General features: G+C 43.3%; 1 protein-coding gene across 1 annotated transcript in view; it reads right to left on the bottom strand.

Moving 5' to 3' along the window:
* nudt8 (nudix hydrolase 8) overlaps positions 1-22,645 on the bottom strand; it is a 30,386-nt gene extending 7,741 nt beyond the window's left edge. Inside the window, exons 1-3 of the mRNA XM_077224713.1 lie at positions 22,538-22,645; positions 12,652-13,626; positions 12,418-12,550 (exon numbers count right to left, since the gene is read on the bottom strand). Coding sequence (XP_077080828.1) covers positions 12,418-12,550; positions 12,652-13,625 — 1,107 coding nt within the window. The 5' untranslated portion in view covers position 13,626; positions 22,538-22,645. The remainder of the gene's footprint in view (positions 1-12,417; positions 12,551-12,651; positions 13,627-22,537) is intronic.
* Between the last annotated feature and the right edge of the window lie 428 nt (positions 22,646-23,073).

Below are 23,073 nucleotides of genomic sequence, written 5' to 3'. Positions count from 1 at the left end.
GCTCTCTCAGATATTTGACATGTTCGCCAAAAATTACTAATTATCTCATTGGGAATGTCTGACACCGGTGCATACACACTGTAATAGATGTACCAGACGCGAAAGCTTGACAGGCGTAACAACAGTAACTAAGCAGGGCGGGGCTTAGCGAAGGGTCAATTACAGCCCTTTGATGACCGATGGGGCCACAGTTGAAAGGGAGAGCAGTTTTAAATATCTTTGGGTATATCTTACAGAAGATCTTTCCTGGAAAATGCATTCACATCACCTCGTAAAGAGGGCAAATCTACGCATCTATTATTTACGAAGGCTGGCCAGGTTTAGGGGTTTCTCAAAAAGTGCTGAGGACTTTCTATAATGGAGCTGTGGAGAGCCTACTCACTGGAAGTATTATTTTCTGGTTTGGAAATAACGGACCAAGATCAGAAAGCATTGTCCAGAATGGTAAGGTGAGCACAGAAAGCCATCAGGACTTCACTCCCTGGCATCAAAAACATTTACCTTCAGAGATGCAGGACAAGAGCCAAAAGAGTTATTAGAGACGTTCATCCTTCAGGACATAACTTATTGTCATTGCTCCTATTAGGGAAGCGTTACCGAATCCTGAGAACTAATACAGAGAGACTGGGGAGGAGTTTTTATCGTCAGGCAATCCGGCTATTAAATGAGGACACTTGACGAGTCTGAAGAACTTTTAAGCCATGTAAAACACATACATTACATACAGACATTATCATATACTGATTTTATTTTATGTTCATGTTTTTCTATGGTCTATTTATTATTCTTTTTATCATATTGTTGTCAGTATTTTTGCATTGTGGGACGAGAAACTAGGGGAAAATCATTTCACTACATTGCATCGTATGTGACAATCAATAAAGAACCTTGAACCTATTATAGCAAAGTGGAAGCAATTGGGAGCAACAGCAACTCAGCCAGGAAGTGTTAGGCCATGTAAAATCAGTCAGCACTTGCAGAGGTGCACAGTGCGCAGAAGTCGCCAACTTTTTGCAGAGTCAATAGCTACAGACCTACAAACTTCATGTGGCCTTCATATTAGCTCAAGAACAGTGCGTAAAGCTTCATGGAATGAGTTTCAATGGCCGAGCAGCTGCATCCAAGCCTTACATCAAGTGCATGGACAATTTCATGCTCCCAACTTTGTGTAAACAGTTTGGGGATGTTCCTGTTCCAGCATGACTGCACTCCAGTGCACAAAGCAGGTCCATTAAGACATGGATGAGGAGTTTGGTGTGGAGGAACTGGACTGGCCCACACAGAGTCCTGACCTCAACCTGATAGAACAGCTTTGGGATGAATTAGAGCAGAGACAGTGAGCCAGGCCTTGTCGTCCAACATCAGTGCCTGACCTCACAAATGCGCTTTTAGAAGAATGGTCAAAAATTCCCATAAACACACTCCTAAACCTTGTGGAAAGCCTTCCCAGAAGAGTTGAAGCTGTTATAGCTGCAAAGGGTGGCCAACTCCATATTAAACCCTACGGATCAGGAATGGGATGTCATTAATGTTCATGAGCATGTAAAGCAGATGTCCCAAAACTATTGGCAATATATAGTGCATGTTCAATCGGACCACAGGGTGGCAGCGCACTGGCCAAGCACTTGTGCTGCATTCACATATCTGAGCAAAGTATGTTTCTAGCCGTCCCTATTATGCTTTTTTGGATATGACCTTTCATGTAGTGTGTAATATAGCAGTTTGTGAATGTTACTGTCTCCTAAAAGAAAGAATAGATTATGGACTGCCTGAAACACGTCGTCAGTAATTGCAGTCTCACTTCCTGCACAAAGCTATGTAGCTTTTTAACACATTTGCATAATAGCAGCCTCTGGTCTTGATTGGCTGAACAGCATCTCTTTGCCCCACCCTCAAACACTGTAGTTGTATCTGAGACTGGAAGAGTTTGGTTCGTGTTGTTCATGTCGAGAAGATGCTGTTTTCTGCTGACAAAGCAAATCCAAAACTGTATGGATAGACACAGTTCTAACAAACTGGTGAAGTTTGCCGATGACACAGTGGTCTTAAAAACGTTGAGAAGGCCTACCTTGAGGAAGTGGATGCTCTTTCCACATGGTGTCATACTAATAATCTCTCTTTGGATGTCATTAAGACTAAGGAGATAATCGTCAACTATGGGAGGAAGCAAGTGAGTAATTGACCCTTCGCTAAGCCACGGCCAAAAACCGCCACTGGCTAATCGTGTCTTAGCAACCGTAACTAGGCGCGGGAGGTCTGGCAAGCTTTCCAGCGAGGGAAACATGCCGAAGCGTTGTGCGTATGGATTGTGCAAATCTGATACCCGGTATCCTAAAAGTTTGGACGGGGGAGTGGAATTTTTTTTTCCTTCCCGAAAATCTAAAAGCCAAGGGTCTCCCTTGATGGGCGTGGATCAAGCAGTGTGGGAGACCCCATTCACAACTAAATGTCGACAGGATTAACAAAAACACCTATTGCTTGGAAGTTGGAAATAATGACGGTTCTTTGTTCAAAATGCATATATTTTAATGTAAAATAAGACGATTAAAGACAAGACGGAGGCTCACTGACATACTTTAAAATATATTTCAGCATTTTGTTAATCGACGGCCTACTACCCCTGACTGAGTAACTTTAACCCAATCCGATCGCGGCGCTCCCAGTGTTAGTGTTATTCCACAAGATTTATGGATAAACTGTTTGATTTATAATTATTAGATTATTTTCATATTTCACTTACCCTGCTGTGCACGAACATAGCTGTTCCTCAATTTGTGTGTTTCCCATTTGAATGGTCAGCGTTTGAGGCGCTGCTGCTTGCGCTGGGACTATAGGCTTTAGCTTCAATTTTTATGGAATTATTCTCTAACCGGTTGCATATTATGTCGTGGATATATCCCTCGAATGCACACTGCAGTCCCTTTTGTCTTGCTCTCTCAGATATTTCACATGTTCGCCAAAAATTACTAATTATCTCATTGGGAATGTCTGACACCGGTGCATACACACTGTAATAGATGTACCAGACGCGAAAGCTTGACAGGCGTAACAACAGTAACTAAGCAGGGCGGGGCTTAGCGAAGGGTCAATTACAGCCCTTTGATGACCGATGGGGCCACAGTTGAAAGGGAGAGCAGTTTTAAATATCTTTGGGTATATCTTACAGAAGATCTTTCCTGGAAAATGCATTCACATCACCTCGTAAAGAGGGCAAATCTACGCATCTATTATTTACGAAGGCTGGCCAGGTTTAGGGGTTTCTCAAAAAGTGCTGAGGACTTTCTATAATGGAGCTGTGGAGAGCCTACTCACTGGAAGTATTATTTTCTGGTTTGGAAATAACGGACCAAGATCAGAAAGCATTGTCCAGAATGGTAAGGTGAGCACAGAAAGCCATCAGGACTTCACTCCCTGGCATCAAAAACATTTACCTTCAGAGATGCAGGACAAGAGCCAAAAGAGTTATTAGAGACGTTCATCCTTCAGGACATAACTTATTGTCATTGCTCCTATTAGGGAAGCGTTACCGAATCCTGAGAACTAATACAGAGAGACTGGGGAGGAGTTTTTATCGTCAGGCAATCCGGCTATTAAATGAGGACACTTGACGAGTCTGAAGAACTTTTAAGCCATGTAAAACACATACATTACATACAGACATTATCATATACTGATTTTATTTTATGTTCATGTTTTTCTATGGTCTATTTATTATTCTTTTTATCATATTGTTGTCAGTATTTTTGCATTGTGGGACGAGAAACTAGGGGAAAATCATTTCACTACATTGCATCGTATGTGACAATCAATAAAGAACCTTGAACCTATTATAGCAAAGTGGAAGCAATTGGGAGCAACAGCAACTCAGCCAGGAAGTGTTAGGCCATGTAAAATCAGTCAGCACTTGCAGAGGTGCACAGTGTGCAGAAGTCGCCAACTTTTTGCAGAGTCAATAGCTACAGACCTACAAACTTCATGTGGCCTTCATATTAGCTCAAGAACAGTGCGTAAAGCTTCATGGAATGAGTTTCAATGGCCGAGCAGCTGCATCCAAGCCTTACATCAAGTGCATGGACAATTTCATGCTCCCAACTTTGTGTAAACAGTTTGGGGATGTTCCTGTTCCAGCATGACTGCACTCCAGTGCACAAAGCAGGTCCACTCCTCCCTCTTGGCTCTCAACGAAGGCGGTCGCATTTTCTCTCCCTCTCCCTCCCCTCGCCTCTCCTGCTTTGCTTCTCTCGTCACGTCTACTGTCTTGTACTTTGAGAGACCCTCGCTACACTGCTCTCCAAAACCAAGAAATTATGGATTTGATCAACTGGTCTCTCAACGCAATTGACACCATCTTCTCGACGAGAAGCTTGGGTTCGGGGGAACCTGACTGCCCTGCCGGGACGTTCGCAGCTGGCTACACGATGGACGCGTGGGAGAGGTGGCGGGTCGTGTGTCTGGCGGCTCTTTCCGTGGAGGACGTTGAAGATATCTACCTATTCGGCACCATGATAACAGGTCTTCTGCTGATTGGATTAGGCATTGCCCTGGTTTACCGAGGAACTAAGGAGACGGTGACAGCTGTCAAAAGCCCCGCAAGGCTGCCCGTGATGATTGAAGCGGTGGGCAGAGCTGTCTGCACTCAGACTGGGTCTATGAACCACAATATGGATAACATCATGGAGAAGCTCACAGCTTTGCAAAGGCAAATGGATCGTTTCAGAGACCAAAACGGACCAGGAGAATAGCCTGCATAAATTGAATGCGGCTACTCGCCCGAAGACCAAACAATCCCAATCTTATCTGTTTCGGCACCCCCCTACCAGCACTGGCCTTGGCCAAGGCCGCTGTTGGAACAACAACTCTCCCGGAAGAGCACTGCAGTGAGCCGCTCTTGCATTCCTTCCCCGACTCCTCAGACACCTGCTGATTGTTGACTCTGCCTGGGACATGATCAAGGTTGTCTCCATGGCAACTTGCTGTGTATCGCTATGACAATCCTGCGGACTGAGGCTCCTAGATTATGGTGCTGGCTTAGCGACTCTCTCCAGGCCTACACACACATGAACTTACACATACACAGATATGCACCTAACCCACACCCCATCCCACGCCTTCGCCGCTTCGTACCCCCAGTCTGACAGGCGGGTCTGTGACCAGCGCCATAATGGCTGCAGGACCGGATGCTGCTTGCCTGGGCTGGACTACCTCCATCCCCCACTCCCCACCATGTTGCAATGTCTTGTTTGTAGAGTGTACTGTTTATTTGCTAATGTTGCTGAGGTGTTTTTTCCTGTTCCCAGACTGTTCTCCTTACAGGAGCATAGTCTGGGGGTCGCCTTTTTTTTCTCCTCACCTCTCCTCATGTCATGCTGTTTTTTTGTTTTTCTCAAGTTGGCGCTGAATATAGCAGCCTCGGTAACACCTTATTACCAAAGCAAATTCCTTGTATGTGCACAACACTACTTGGCAATAAAAATTCTTGATTCTTGATTCTTGATTCTTGAAGACATGGATGAGGAGTTTGGTGTGGAGGAACTGGACTGGCCCACACAGAGTCCTGACCTCAACCTGATAGAACAGCTTTGGGATGAATTAGAGCGGAGACAGTGAGCCAGGCCTTGTCGTCCAACATCAGTGCCTGACCTCACAAATGCGCTTTTAGAAGAATGGTCAAAAATTCCCATAAACACACTCCTAAACCTTGTGGAAAGCCTTCCCAGAAGAGTTGAAGCTGTTATAGCTGCAAAGGGTGGCCAACTCCATATTAAACCCTACGGATCAGGAATGGGATGTCATTAATGTTCATGAGCATGTAAAGCAGATGTCCCAAAACTATTGGCAATATATAGTGCATGTTCAATCGGACCACAGGGTGGCAGCGCACTGGCCAAGCACTTGTGCTGCATTCACATATCTGAGCAAAGTATGTTTCTAGCCGTCCCTATTATGCTTTTTTGGATATGACCTTTCATGTAGTGTGTAATATAGCAGTTTGTGAATGTTACTGTCTCCTAAAAGAAAGAATAGATTATGGACTGCCTGAAACACGTCGTCAGTAATTGCAGTCTCACTTCCTGCACAAAGCTATGTAGCTTTTTAACACATTTGCATAATAGCAGCCTCTGGTCTTGATTGGCTGAACAGCATCTCTTTGCCCCACCCTCAAACACTGTAGTTGTATCTGAGACTGGAAGAGTTTGGTTCGTGTTGTTCATGTCGAGAAGATGCTGTTTTCTGCTGACAAAGCAAATCCACTTTGATGAGATTGATACAGTAATACTCAGGCCATCGTTACTGTTCATATCACTGTGTATCAAGTGCTGAGTTTCAGATATGATAATGAGCATTTGGTTTCTGACTAATCCCAGCAGACTGGGCCATCTGATCAATTAGAGCAGAGCAGTTCTCGGGAAGGAGGGGTTTAGAGAGACTGAATCCTTGAACAAACCATTTCAGACACTGTGATGCTCCAGTGGATATTACGAGTGTGTTGATGACTCATCTGTGTCTCATAATTATCAATGAGTTTTCATATCCTATGAGAAGACACTGTCTCTAAATTATTAATGACACCACGTGGATCTTTCCAACGACAGACATGTCGAACTATGATATCGCGTAGTAGATGAGAGAGACAATCATGGGACGCAAATGTTTGTTTTCGTGGTGCAGAAGTTCAAGTGCGTTGAATATGTTTCTCCGCGATGCTGCCAGGGCTAGACTCCGGCTCCCGGCGGTGTGTTGGCCATCAACCACGGACACATCTAAATTATATGTGTGCAGCAAACATTTTTGGAGAATGGGGGACTTCGGCCTTGTTGACGAACAATCCAAGTTACGCTACTCTAGCTGTAGCGACAAGCAGCAGGTGTGTTTGTTTGACAGCGTTTTGTTTGTCAGAAGTGCTTTAAGTTTCCTGTTTTGATTCGCTGTTTGATGAAAATGGACTAGATACTATTGTTCATTCAAGCGGTCGCCATGGAGATATACTACGCTGTCATCTTATGGACTTTATGGATTTACAATGTCCAATGCGAACGCAGCCAGCAACGTGAGCCGGTAAGGACATATTCTCGAGAATGTTTGATGCGATGGGACAATCCGTGTATGGGAAATATATATTTGGACCCGCTTGTATCTGAAGACATTCTAGCTGAGATCTCTAGGCGTAGGTCTCCTGGAAATGATCGCAAATACTCTCGCAAAGAGAGGAAGCGGGTAAGGAGAGGTGGAGTCCGACTTCGGTTAAAACGACAAAAAATACGCCGTATTCCGCTCCCTTCAATAATACTCGCAAATGCTCAGTCGCTCAGAAACAAGATTGATGAGCTTCAAGCAAACTCGAACTATTTACAGGAATACAGGAACGCCTGTATTATGGCCTTCAGTGAGACGTGGCTGTCGTCTAAAGACACCGACACGGATTTATCGATCAGCGGCTTTTGGGCGCCAATTAGGTTGGATAGAGACGCAGAAGTCACAGGGAAATCTCAGGGTGGTGGTGTGTGTGTATACATAAACCAGCGGTGGTGCAGCAACATCACCGTCAGGGAAAAGATATGCACTCCTGACATCGAACTGCTTTCCATCTCCGTTCGCCCGTTCTATCTCCCGAGAGAATTTCCCCAGATATTTGTGACTGTAATATATATTCACCCCAAAGCAAACACACAAACTGCTGCCGATATCATTCGCAAAGTGACTCAAAGACTTCAATCTCTTTCCCCGGATGCCCCGTGTCTGCTTATGGGGGATTTTAATAACTGCAAACTGAGTAAAACCCTCAACTTTTATCAATACGTCACATGTCCAACTAGGAAAAATAAGACTTTGGACAAGTGCTATGGTTCAATTAAGGAGGCTTATAAGGCCTCCCCTCTGGCTCCCATAGGATCCTCAGATCACTGTACTATCAATCTCACCCCGGTGTACAGACCTATGCTTAAAAGGGGGGAAGTTAAAACTAGAGAGATTGAGATCTGGGAGGATGAGTCTGTTCTGAAATTACAAGGTTGTTTTGATTGCACCGATTGGTCTGTCTTCATTAACTCTGTTTCGGATATTGATGAGCTTGTTGATGCTGTGTGTTGTTATATATCTTTCTGTGTGGATTCTATTATTCCCAAAAAGCATGTCAAAGTGTATGCAAATAATAAGCCATGGGTCACTAGCTCACTGAAACAAGTGTTAATGAAAAAACATAGGGCTTTTCATAAGGGGGATGAGCGTGAAATTAGGAGGGCAACTAAGGAGGTCAGAGCAGAAACCAAGAAGGCTAAATTGCAATATAAAAATAAGATAGAGAAAAGACTGGGCAGTAACAACTTGAAGGTAGCATGGGATGGTGTGAAAACAATGATAGGCAAAAAACACATAATAAACCAGTCCAATTGCCAATGTATAAAAATGATAGCGAGTTAGCTGAAGCGCTGAACACCTTTTTTTCACGTTTTGATATTCATGACTTCTCGGACAAACTACAGAAAATAACTGAGGAACAGGCTCAGGTAGAATCTATACCTTTCTCAATTACAAAGGAGGAGGTTAGGTCTGTATTTAAGAGAATTAAGGTAAATAAGAGTCCAGGACCAGATGGAATTACTGGGAGATTATTGAAGTGTTGTTCAGAGCAACTCTGTGGGGTGTTTGCTGACATTTTTGAGATGTCCTGGGAACAGGGAAGGGTCCCAATGGCTTGGAAGGAGTCTATTATTGTTCCAGTGGCAAAGGGCAACTCTGCAGGCACATTAAATGACTTCAGACCAGTGGCATTGACTTCACTGGTCATGAAGTCATTTGAAAGGATAGTAAAGCGGCTTCTGCTGTTCAGGGTGGGTGGGGCCCTGGACCCCGGGCAATTTGCATATAGGGCTAGCAGAGGGGTAGAGGATGCCCAGATTACACTTTTAAATCTCCTTTATAGTCATTTAGAGGGTCCTGGTACACATGGCAGGCTCTTGTTTTTAGATTTTTCTTCTGCTTTTAATACTATCCAGCCACATGTTTTAGTCAGTAAATTATTATCAGAATTTAATATTGAGAGTAATCTTGTGAGCTGGATTATGGATTTTTTAACAAATAGAACACAGCGAGTTAAGGTAAATGGTTGTCTTTCTGAAAGGCGTGTCTCTTCCACTGGCTCTCCGCAGGGTTGTGTACTTTCACCTCTACTATACATTCTCTACACTAACGATTGTAGGAGCCATTATAGCAATAGACACATCCTGAAATATGCTGATGATACAGTTATTGTCAGTTTACTGCAGAAACATGAATCTCAGCATGGGCCAGTGGTTGAAGAGTTTGTCAGTTGGTGCGACAGGTCTTTTCTCCAGCTTAACACCTCTAAAACCAAGGATATGCTCATAGATTTTAGGAGAAAACAACTTGGTTCTCCTCTACCCACCTATATAAAAGGAATCAGCATAGAGGTGGTAGAGCAGTATAAATATCTGGGTACTGTGATAGACAGTAAACTCAAATTTGACATAAACACAGAGATGATCTGCAAAAAGGGACAACAACGATTGTACTTCCTAAGGAAGCTTAACTCTTTTAATGTTGATAAGGTTATCATGTCTTTATTTTATAAATCTTTTATTGAATCTGTCCTTTCTTTTGCTTTTATTGCCTGGTATGGGGGCATCAGCCTGAGGGAGAAAAATAACCTCAGCCATATTGTGAAGGTGGCTGTTAAGTTAATAGTCTGTCCACAGGTTTCCTTGACAAATATTTATGAGAGGCAGGTTATGAGGAAAGCAGATGCCATATGTGACCCGTCACAGAAACCAGGGACACAAGTCGGCAGCACAACTTTCGAGCAAAATGAGAAAGAAGAGTTTTTTTTCAAAATTGGTGATTTTCAATTTTTTGGAGAATCTGTTAATTGAAATCACGAAGAAGCCTCTCCATGTTTGAGATAGCAGTATTGGTATATTTAAAAGCTTACATTTTGAGGTTGAAATCGGCTTGTTTTCGGAGATTCTAGCATGCAGTAGGGGCGTGGCGTGTCATTGTCTGTGTGTATTTCCATACTGAATAACCCGGCGCTTTTGCCCCCGCCCTCCAAGTCAACCACATGGCTACTTATTATGCTGTGCTCTGGCCAGCTCTCTCTGATATCAAAATTCAATGAAGATGGATGCCGCAAAGATTGTCGCAGACGAGATGAACCGTCTGGCAGTGACACCGAAAATGTTTTCGCCGCACTTCGTGGGCTCGGGAAACTGAACCGGAGGTATGGGCGCAGCGCGCGCGCCCTCAGTGCTTCAATACGGCGGCTCGGCTCGCTGACAGCGGTGGCTGGCTGTTTCATATGTGACGGAGAATCGAAATAGAGGATGCAGTTAAGACCTTTGCTGCTGCGATGAAGGCCTGCCGTGCGTGTTTCTGAAATGTAAGTTAAGCTTCATTTGCTCTTTAGTCGTTATTTAAGATGCTGAACCTGCTGATGATATAATGTGCTTGCGGACATTTCATTTGTGTGTGTATACGCACATAAGAAAGTGGTGTAAAGAGATTTGCAACAGTAATTTGAGGAGGTGAAATGTGATTATTTGGAAAATTGCAGAAATGACTGCTTAAAGAAAAATGCCAGCAGGCATTTGCCTCCTACATAAACTTTAATATTGTTGACATTTTGGGCACACGAGCGTTGCGCACTATTTGCGCTATATGTAGGCCTATGGCTTATTGGTCTTTGTTTGTTGTTGTTGGTTTTGCGTTATATGTATATGGCATATTGGTCTTTGTGTGTTGTTGCTGGTTTTGCGTTATACTGTATGTATATGGCATATTGGCCTTTGTGTGTTGTTGCTGGTTTTGCGTTATATGCAGGCTATATGGCATATTGGTCTTTGTGTGTTGTTGCTGGTTTTGCGTTATATGTATATGGCATATTGGTCTTTATGTGTTGTTGCTGGTTTCGCGTTATATGCAGGCTATATGGCATTATTGGTCTTTGTGTGTTGTTGCTGGTACGTTGCAAATAGAGGGGCAGCACAATTGTTTTTCGCCTAGTGCGGCAGAAGTGCACTCATTCGAAGTGTAAAAAAAGCTGTAAAGCACATGGAGGAGCTTTACAGGGGGTATGGCTTATCTAAATGAGATGTAAATGAGCCCTATTGTCACCCCCAGCAGCAGAGACAGGTGAGAACTGCACAATCTTTAGAGCTCGTTTTCTCCTCTTTGAGCTTTTTTAAGTGCCTACTTTAAAATGGCCACAACTTCTCCAAATATTATCAGATTTCCACATGTTACACATCGTTGGAAAGCTTGGATATTACACTCTCAGAATCTATGAATAACTCAAAATGCCCCAGAACCGACTTGTGTCCCTAGTTTCCGTGACTGGTCACATATTGGACTGTGTTCTTTTGAGGTCCTCCCCTCAGGTCGGAGATTTAGAGTCCCTTGTTTTAAGTCCAATAGGACAAAGAACTCCTTTATACCAAGTGCAATTAGGTTGCTAAATTTGCACAATTCTTTGACCTAGATGAGTAGTAGTGTATAAGTTTTTAATTAGTAGTTTGTGTTGTTTAATTGTATGTGTATGTGGTGTGTACCTGTTGTGTTACCTGTATGTTTACCTGGCTGCAAGACAAGTTTCCCTTAGGGGACAATAAACTGAAACTGAACTGAACTGAACTGAACTGACGTCTGGCGAGTAATGCGGTACCAAGTCCCGAGGACTTTTCTATCCCTTCAGAGGTGTGTGTGTGTGTGTGTCTAAAATGTAACCCTGATAGTTTTACTTTTGTTAAATAAGCACTCATTATTAAAATTTTTGATATTTCGAGAATACCTCAATTGTATGCTTAGTTCATGTAATTAAATATATATGTCATTGGGGTTCAGGGGGCGCGTAGATCTAGGCTATGCACAGAAGGTTTTTTTTTAACCGGAAAATTAATTATTTTCAAATATATGCATTTATAGTGTGTATATAAACAACTATATATTTTATAATGAAATTATAATTATACATGTACATTAATATGTTTTAAATAGAATTACGATTACTGTAGGCTAATATATGTAGCAGGGCATTCAGTTACTTTTGAAAGGACAATAATAAAGTGTCAGTGTATTTCATTAGACTTTAACTTTGCCAGCTATAAAAAAAATATTGCATTTTCTCACGTTTTACCACTGATTTTTAGTGACAGTGGATATGCATGGGCCACTGGCTGATGACAGTTCCCCCTTCTCCCCTACCTTGCCACACCACACACACTCCCTCCCTCCTTCTCACAGCATCCACACACACTCCCTCCCTTCTTCTCACAGCCATCCACGCCCATTTAAGTTGCCTTTTTCAAAAAGATTGAAAGCTAGACTTGAGCTGAAAGAGGGGGGTTTCATGACCCTTTAATAGTGAAATTCCTAACCTTATACTGAACAGCACATCTGTGAACTCACCATATCCCGCAGCGGTTTCATCACACCCCACACTTTATCTTCTGTGACGTGAATTCCCAGCTCCTCACCAGCTTCTCTGAGAGCCGTCTCTACCACAGATCTGTCCAACGGGTCTTTCTTTCCCCCTGCAAAACTGACACAACAGGGATGAGAAGAACATTCAGCAGAGGGCCGATACGTGAGCTACTCTTTACAGCTTTTAGCATTAGAAACAAGCTTTAGGTGACCTTTTACCTGACATCTCCTTTGTGCCGCCCCTTCAGCTGGGCCGATCTAAGGGTGAACAGCAGTGCGGGATCCCCGCTCACAGCACACAGACACACCAGCACTGCCGCCCAGCTCTTCCCCTCCCGCTCGTACAGAGCAGCGCTGGCCTGGAGGGAGCGTCGGCAGCGAGCCTCGTTCCCCGCGGACAGACACCGGCCCGTAACACTGCGAGCCTCGTTCCCCACGGACAGACACCGGCCCGTAACACTGCGAGCCTCGTTCCCCACGGACAGACACCGGCCCGTAACACTGCGAGCCTCGTTCCCCACGGACAGACACCGGCCTGTAACACCGCGAGCCTCGTTCCCCGCGGACCGACACCGGCCCGTAACACCGCGAGCCTCATTCCCCACGGACAGACACCGGCCCATAACACCGCGCTGCTGGCCGTCTCTGTGCAGCCGGCGGGTCTGACCCGTTCGCACTGCAGGGCGGCCCGTGGGGTTACAACGCCTCGTCCACAGGCCTGAGCCAATGTCGGCCACCCACCGGGAGCTGCCTGTGCTGTGTGTGCTGCATGCTTGTCTCTTAATATGGCTTTCAGGAGAATGTTGGCATTTCTCCAGTTTGCTGTAGGTCAGAAGGCACTTGCTCCGGTTAGTGGAGCACTGGGATGGAGATCCATTCAGAGAGGCGTGTGAACACAGGACAAGAGTCTGTGGTGTGTGTACCCAGTTAATCCTGCTAAAATCCATGTGCGGTAACAGAAAATGAGTGCTGATGAATATCCGTCTTGTGGCCCTTGGACACACGTGTTCCGAAGAGTCCAGAACGTCAGAGAATCCTCTAGAAACGGAGCAGCGGGTGTGTTTTTCCCGCAGGACATGTGAGGAGTGGCTGCAGACGTGTTCATGTTGGACACAAGCGTCTCTGAGCATCAACTGCAGTCTTTGAAACCTCAGCTGATTTACACAAGTCTTCATGTGTGGAGTCCTGAACATCCTGTGATAACACAGTCCAACATTAAAGGGATAGTTCATCCAAAAATTTAAATTAGCCCATGATTTACTCACCCTAAAGCCATCCTAGGTGTATATGACATTCTTCTTTCAGACAAATACAATCGGAGTTATATTAAAAAATGTCCTGGCTCTTCCAAGCTTTATAATGGCAGCGAATTGCTGTTTCTGTTTTGAAGTCCATAAAAGTGCATCTATCCTGAAGTGAAGCCATGCGTTTGTGTAAGGAAAATATCCATATTTAAACCTTTATAAACTATAAATACTGGCTTCCGTCAGACAGCCATACGCATCGATTTACGGTGGAAGAGTAACCCCTGACCTGACGCACAGCGTAATGACGAACGTGGAAACTCTGAGGAAAGAGCAAAACAAAACACTTGTCATGAATTAGAAATTTTGAAGAGAAATGTTGGAGGATATCTATAATAGAAGAGGAGCTTCAGTTTGTTGCACGACCCTATTTGTTGAAACCGCGAGATGCGTCTAAGCTTACCAGGGTTTCCCGCAGCACTTTGAAACTAAGGCGGCCGCCTAAGCAACACACGCCTGCCGCCTTAACTGCGTCGTCAAAAAAATTTATATGACCAATATCCGCCGTGTTACTTTGTCCTGTTTTCTCCCTTTCAATCTTATGTGATACGCCTTCGTGTTCGCTTCAGTCTTGTTATCAGCGCGTTCTTCCGCAGCGGCGCCAAGCACGTCAGAACAAACAGAAGACAGGGTGTGTGTGTGTGTCCATCTGAGCCGCATTGGTCTGTCACTGCTCGTCAATGTCAGAATATTTGAGATGACCAATCAAATCAAAGTAGGCGGGCTTTATGTTCGCAGCGCGAATTTTAGCAGAGCGACTCATAGACAGTAAAGGAGCGACTCGACGTTTAGTTGCTAAACTAAACATTTTCTATTTGACAGTTTTTTTAGGTCAAAAATCTTAAACGAATCACAAAAATAATCAGGCAAACATCATTAAAAAGATATAAGACTCAAGTTTCAGTATTTGTCTTAATTTGTGTCAGGAGTTATGCAATTCCAAACCCCCGGAGCCGAGGAAGTATTTTTATGATGGACAGATGCACGTTTATGATGGACAGATGCACGTTTATGATGGACAGATGCACTTTTATGATGGACAGATGCACGTTTATGATGGACAGATGCACGTTTATGATGGACAGATGAACGTTTATGATGGACAGATGAACGTTTATGATGGACAGATGCACGTTTATGATGGACAGATGCACTTTTATGATGGACAGATGCACGTTTATGATGGACAGATGAACGTTTATGATGGACAGATGTACGTTTATGATGGACAGATGCACGTTTATGATGGACAGATGCACGTTTATGATGGACAGATGCACTTTTATGATGGACAGATGCACGTTTATGATGACAGATGCACGTTTATGATGGACAGATGAACGTTTATGATGGACAGATGAACGTTTATGATGGACAGATGCACGTTTATGATGGACAGATGCACGTTTATGATGGACAGATGCACGTTTATGATGGACAGATGCACTTTTATGATGGACAGATGCACGTTTATGATGGACAGATGAACGTTTATGATGGACAGATGCACGTTTATGATGGACAGATGCACGTTTATGATGGACAGATGCACGTTTATGATGGACAGATGCACGTTTATGATGGACAGATGCACGTTTATGATGGACAGATGCACCTTTATGATGGACAGATGCACGTTTATGATGGACAGATGCACTTTTATGATGGACAGATGCACGTTTATGATGGACAGATGCACGTTTATGATGGACAGATGCACGTTTATGATGGACAGATGCACGTTTATGATGGACAGATGAACGTTTATGATGGACAGATGCACGTTTATGAGGGACAGATGCACGTTTATGATGGACAGATGAACGTTTATGATGGACAGATGAACGTTTATGATGGACAGATGCACGTTTATGATGGACAGATGCACGTTTATGAGGGACAGATGCACGTTTATGATGGACAGATGAACGTTTATGATGGACAGATGAACGTTTATGATGGACAGATGAACGTTTATGATGGACAGATGCACGTTTATGATGGACAGATGCACTTTTATGATGGACAGATGCACGTTTATGATGGACAGATGCACGTTTATGATGGACAGATGCACGTTTATGATGGACAGATGCACGTTTATGATGGACAGATGCACGTTTATGATGGACAGATGCACGTTTATGATGGACAGATGCACGTTTATGATGGACAGATGCACGTTTATGATGGACAGATGCACGTTTATGATGGACAGATGCACGTTTATGATGGACAGATGAACGTTTATGATGGACAGATGCACGTTTATGATGGACAGATGAACGTTTATGATGGACAGATGCACGTTTATGATGGACAGATGCACGTTTATGATGGACAGATGCACGTTTATGATGGACAGATGCACGTTTATGATGGATAGATGCACGTTTATGATGGACAGATGTACGTTTATGATGGACAGATGCACTTTTATGATGGACAGATGCACGTTTATGATGGACAGATGCACGTTTATGATGGACAGATGAAAGTTTATGATGGACAGATGCACTTTTATGATGGACAGATGCACGTTTATAACGTTAAAACGTTTTTAACGTTACCCAGCAAGCTAACAGGCTTGAGTAAAGGACAGGAGAAATTATGCATTAGTGCACAAGCATTCGCTGAAAACCACTGAGTACAGTGACTAAAAAACAATATTTTACTGCTGCTGTTATTAACTGCCTTTGTATTTAATGCTTCGCTTTGTAAACACCGTTTTAATTTAACCTATTTCTGCGGTAGCGCTATTTTAATCCATCACTTACGTTGCGAGCGAACTGATTGCAAAACCTGATGCTCGAGACAAAATACAGACATCCCAAGATCCCGGAAGTCCCGGGAGTCTCCCGCATATTGATTGCGGCTCCCTGATGCCCGCGAATTAGTTCAAACTCCCGAAATCTAGAGCGCGCAAGCAAGAGCGCGCATGCGAGACAGAGACAGAAGAGACTGCTCCAAACCGTGTAGCGCGCGCACTCGGCAGAGCGCCTGAGGGAGAGAGACCTTGCGTGTGTGTGCGTACCAGTAAACGCTCCCCGTGACGTAAGCAGACCAACTAATCGATAATGAAATTCGTTGACAACGATTTTCATAATCGATTATAATCGATTTTATCGATTAGTTGTTGCAGCCCTAGTTGTGACGGTTAGGGCTGTAATCAATCAAAGAAAATCTTGGTCGACTGAAGTCCTGAAATTTCGACTAAAAATCGACTCGGGGGGGCTTAGATTAAAAACGTTAGATTAATTAGCTGCGCAATACTTGGTAGCCTTGTCTGCCTAAATAAATTATAAATAAACATAAAAAACTAGGAGGATATTTGCAGTATATTAAATCGTTTTTGACCTAACGTTAATTATTTTGCACTGAAATGACACACTCTGTCGGCTCTGACAGCATTGCATCACGTGCACCTGCGTAATATAGCCTATGATTTCCGAAAATAATACTATATGTCAATGTTACGTCCCTCCACTACCTTTGGTGGCTCTGTTTTCCTTGACTAATGTTTGACTGCTCGGCAGTATGCTTTCCTTTGTTATTGTGTGCAGGTGTGATCAGGTAACGAGTGGGCGGAGAGACACCCTTTTAAGCTGAGGGACTTCGTGCAGAGAGGGGGAAGAGGAGGGAGACACTTGTGTACCGGCCACCACGCCTGTTGTTGTTGATCTTCCTGCAATGTTTTGTTCTCTTGTAGTTTTCTCCCAATTTCTGTTTTGCTTGTAATTTACTTAATTGTTTAATAAATTCCCTAGACAAACAAGTACAACTGACTTTGCGGTCACTTTATGTTGCGGCCAGGGAGCCTGATCGTAACAGTCAACTAGTGATATCAGCACAAGAACTGTTGAGGAATATGAAATAATTTAGACAATTGTTTTTGTCATACGTTATAATAACTGACAGACACTACCAGCCGCCCATGTCCTCGCACAGAGCGAGGCTGAAGCTCGCTTATCGGCTGAGACACCAATAGACTATTAACTTAAAGCTTTTAGTCTTAAACACACAAGACACGTCCACTTTAATAAAAAAAAGTTGACAATTCCTTCCGTGATATTATTTTACGTTTGGATGATAGAGATTAACATCCAGCGTGTGGGTGTGTCTGATGCTATCATGCTACCATCGTTGCGGGCGGGTGCGCCTCAGTTATAAAACGAGTATTAAAACATTGAAATATGCCAATTCGGATATGTTCATATAGCCTACTCAGAACAGACGGGACACCCTAACGCAGAAGAGTTAGCTTACCGGTTTTAGGTGATATGCCATTAGGGCTGCAGCTATCAATTCTTTTTGTAATCGATTAATCTAGCACTTAGTCGATCGATTAATCGAGTAATCGGATATTTTTTTGTGTGTGTTTTATTAACAGAATAGTTATATTAAACTTGTGTCTATTTCAGTTAAAGCTGTTATAAGTTATATACTATAAGTTATATAGTATGCAAGTTATAAAGCTATCTCATATGTGAATTTTCCTTTAAGATGTTATAATATAACCACTCTAAGCATCTAAGCATATTTGTGTATTCTGGTAGTTTAACGCTGAAGAAGAGCTGTAACGTGACTTGTTGTTGAACACGCAGTAAAAGCTGACGCACTTTTTGTTCTGTGAGTTTTAACTGAAAAATGAGTACTCCGAATCTTTATTAAAAACCAACAGGCTGGGGACTTTAATTTTTTGTTTTTGTCTGTATTTGGCAGACGTGAAATACAAACAAGGTCTCGCAAAGACTGCAATACAATATTTGTTCCTCCATCACGTCCCGGTGTATACAGTGAATGCATGCTGAAATTAGTGTTGCGTGGCTATATAAAAGTTTAAGCATATGTGATGCATTGCTACAATTGGTCTGACTGGTGTGTGTGTGTGTGTGTGTGTGTGTGTGTGTGTGTGTGTGTGTGTGTGTGTGTGTGTGTGTGAAGGGGTTCTTTTTTTAGGCTATACTCTCTTGCAATTGAACGTGATAGTTACGTTTACTACTTAAAAATGTAATCAAAGCTAAAAATCATATCTAGTCAAACCGCATCACGACATCGCTACAAATACAGTATGGGATTAAAATCAGCGAACATCAATAGGCTTAGACTACGTTACCTTGTTTCAGCGAGTTAAGTGTATTAAGTGTGTAATGATCCCACACTTTAGACAATTCCTGTCGTTTATTTACATATTTATTCTCCGCCATCGCGCCAACTAAATTCAAAATATATGCTTCCTGAACAGGTCCGTGTGAATAAACGGTCCGTGTGAAACAATCAAATCCCTGCGCCGCGCGTATAGTGCGCGTATAGTGCGTGTATAGTGCGCGTATAGTGCGCGTATAGTGCGTGTATAGTGCGCGTATAGTGCGCGTATAGTGCGTGTATAGTGCGCGTATAGTGCGTGTATAGTGCGCGTATAGTGCGCGTATAGTGCGCGTATAGTGCGTGTATAGTGCGTGTATAGTGCGCGTATAGTGCGCGTATAGTGCGCGTATAGTGCGCGTATAGTGCACGCGTGTATAGTGCGCGTATAGTGCACGCGTGTATAGTGCGCGTATAGTGCGCGTATAGTGCACGCGTGTATACTGCGCGTATAGTGCGTGTATAGTGCGCGTATAGTGCGCGTATAGTGCGCGTATAGTGCGCGTATAGTGCGCGTATAGTGCACGCGTGTATAGTGCGCGTATAGTGCGCGTATAGTGCACGCGTGTATACTGCGCGTATAGTGCGTGTATAGTGTGCGTATAGTGTGCGTATAGTGCGTGTATAGTGCGCGTATAGTGTGCGTATAGTGCGTGTATAGTGCGTGTATAGTGTGCGTATAGTGCGCGTATAGTGCGTGTATAGTGTGCGTATAGTGTGCGTATAGTGCGTGTATAGTGCGCGTATAGTGCGTGTATAGTGCGTGTATAGTGCACGCGTGTATAGTGCGTGTATAGTGCGTGTATAGTGCGTGTATAGTGCGCGTATAGTGCGTGTATAGTGCGTGTATAGTGCGTGTATAGTGCGCGTATAGTGTGCGTATAGTGCGTGTATAGTGCGTGTATAGTGTGCGTATAGTGCGCGTATAGTGCGTGTATAGTGTGCGTATAGTGTGCGTATAGTGCGTGTATAGTGCGCGTATAGTGCGTGTATAGTGCGTGTATAGTGCACGCGTGTATAGTGCGTGTATAGTGCGTGTATAGTGCGTGTATAGTGCGCGTATAGTGCGTGTATAGTGCGTGTATAGTGCGTGTATAGTGCGCGTATAGTGCGCGTATAGTGCGCGTATAGTGCGCGTATAGTGCACGCGTGTATAGTGCGCGTATAGTGCGCGTATAGTGCGCGTATAGTGTGTGTATAGTGTGCGTATAGTGCGCGTATAGTGCGCGTATAGTGCGTGTATAGTGCGTGTATAGTGCGTGTATAGTGCGCGTATAGTGCGTGTATAGTGCGCGTATAGTGCGCGTATAGTGCACGCGTGTATAGTGCGCGTATAGTGCGCGTATAGTGCGCGTATAGTGCGCGTATAGTGCGCGTATAGTGCGCGTACAGTGCGTGTATAGTGCGTGTATAGTGCGTGTATAGTGCGTGTATAGTGCGCGTATAGTGCACGCGTGTATAGTGCGCGTATAGTGCGCGTATAGTGCGCGTATAGTGCGCGTATAGTGTGCGTATAGTGCGCGTACAGTGCGTGTATAGTGCGCGTATAGTGCGCGTATAGTGTGTGTATAGTGTGCATATAGTGCGCGTATAGTGCGCGTATAGTGCGCGTATAGTGCGTGTATAGTGCGCGTATAGTGCGCGTACAGTGCGTGTATAGTGCGTGTATAGTGCGCGTATAGTGCGCGTACAGTGCGTGTATAGTGCGCGTATAGTGCGCGTACAGTGCGTGTATAGTGCGCGTATAGTGCGCGTACAGTGCGTGTATAGTGCGCGTATAGTGCACGCGTGTATAGTGCGTGTATAGTGCGCGTATAGTGCGCGTATAGTGCACACGTGTATAGTGCGCGTATAGTGCGTGTATAGTGCGCGTATAGTGCGTGTATAGTGCGCGTATAGTGCGTGTATAGTGCGTGTATAGTGCGCGTATAGTGCGCGTACAGTGCGTGTATAGTGCGTGTATAGTGCGCGTATAGTGCGCGTACAGTGCGTGTATAGTGCGCGTATAGTGCGCGTACAGTGCGTGTATAGTGCGCGTATAGTGCGCGTATAGTGCGCGTATAGTGCACGCGTGTATAGTGCGCGTATAGTGCGTGTATAGTGCACACGTGTATAGTGTGCGTATAGTGCGTGTATAGTGCGTGTATAGTGCGTGTATAGTGCGTGTATAGTGCGCGTATAGTGCGCGTATAGTGCGTGTATAGTGCGCGTATAGTGCGCGTCATAGGAATTTAACGAGGCTTCGAGGCAGAGTTTTTGCCTAGAGGAATATTTGTAATCGAGTAACTCGAGGAATCGTTTCAGCCCTATATGCCATGTTTGTAGTCGAGCTGTGATATGCAAACTTTGCATTCGACTTTTATTCCGTTATCTATTTTCGTAAAATGCTGTCACACTGCCGATGTCTTTGACATGGTAAAGGAGGACTGACTGTAAATTAAACGCTCACAATTAAATAAATATTCAGCAAGTGGGACACGAGCAGGAAAGAGCCATCGATCCCTTGATTATAGCACTTAAACATGGGAAAAGTCAGATTTTCATGATATGTCCCCTTTAACAAACTCAATGATGCTGATCATCAACTCTCTCTGTCACCACAGACCCAGCGTGTGCACATGAGTGTGTGACGTCAGCAGTGAACAGCCAATCACACGAGAGAGTCCGCCCCATACACTTCTCTGCTCAGATTTACACATTATAAACACATTTAAACAGCAGAAACTAAAGAGTTGTCCTCAAAAGGGGACTATTAAAAGAAAACACCTAGGCCTATCTATATTAATGTGAGTGAAACTAGTTCATTTGTATATTAAATAATCGTCTGTAGTTCAACAGTATGTTTTGGGTCTTTGTGTTTATTTTAAAAGGTTTTATTTTAGACAAATCTTCTGCAACAATATCTGTATTTAAAATGTCTATACACCATTTAGTTTGAGTTCAGATAAAGTAGAAAACAACAAAAAGTTTGATGTTTGATTAGCTTTACGCATATATGTGAAGTCAACTAATACACAAGGGTCTTGATCTTTCTGAAAACTGAATAAGTGAACGTGACTGATGCCATATAACAGTAACAATAATAACAGTAATCACAGTAATAACAGTGATCACAGTGATAGTAACGGGGCTGTTTCCTCACAGTAGCTGATGTGAGGCGTTCAGGCCTGGTCTACATCATGGACTCTAGTCATTCATGCTCATTATTAGTGAAGCGATGAAGAGCCACAAATGAGCCGGTTCATCTCCATCAAGCTCTTCAGAGTCAGAACAGAAACTATCAGATATAATCACTGGAGCACTTTAGCTGATGAAATGAGGAGAAACAGTTCAAATGAAATACTGTGCCTCGATGTATTTAAAAGTCATTCATCATTCTGCATTATTATATTAGACTACAAATATTAAATTAACTGAGACCTTGTGGTAGCTAGCTAGCATGAACCTTTATAATAAGGGTTAGTTGAGAATAAAGAGGGCAAAAACGACAGAAAGCAAGTTCACAGATAACATAAGTGTTGAACAGTAATCAAACTATCAGTCATTTATATTCGTTTAAATATATGTGGAAACTGAATCATTATAATCCAGAGCGATATAACCAAACATCTGTTTTAATTGGAATAAATGATAATAAAACACATTTAAAAACTCACCTCAAAATAACCCTAAATCAGTACTATGAGGTTGAGCGGATGTTGTGACAGAAACAACTTCTTCTTCGGTGTGTGTTTGAGATGTTGTTGAACAGGCGCATTTCGCCACCTACTGGACACACACACACACACACACACACCACTGCTCCTTACACAAACAGCGAATAAACAAACACATTCATTAATTATATTACGGTAAATTATTCACAAGAGCGTGTTTGTGATGTTTAGTCCATCCCGACTCACAGTAAGACTCGTGCTAACGCTTTCATGGAAATAACATGAAAATTATATATTTTCATTATATGTCAAATACATTGTTTATTTTACTGTGCTTTAATTTTTTTTAAAATATTCAAATATATTTATTTTACTTAAAAAAAATGTATTCATATTTCATATTTTATTTTTAATTATTTACCGTTCTCTTTTATTATCGTTTAAAGGGTTAGTTCACCCAAAAATGTAAATTCTGTCAGTAATTACTCTCCCTCATGTTGTTCAACCCCGTAAGACCTTCGTTCATCTTCACAACA

The sequence above is a fragment of the Siphateles boraxobius genome, unplaced genomic scaffold (genome assembly GCF_051911475.1).
Source record: "Siphateles boraxobius isolate OS27281-9 unplaced genomic scaffold, OSU_SipBor_1 91, whole genome shotgun sequence".
In the NCBI taxonomy this organism is placed as follows: domain Eukaryota; kingdom Metazoa; phylum Chordata; class Actinopteri; order Cypriniformes; family Leuciscidae; genus Siphateles; species Siphateles boraxobius.
Note: the sequence above shows the minus strand (reverse complement) of the source record. Positions and strands in the feature narration are given on the sequence as shown.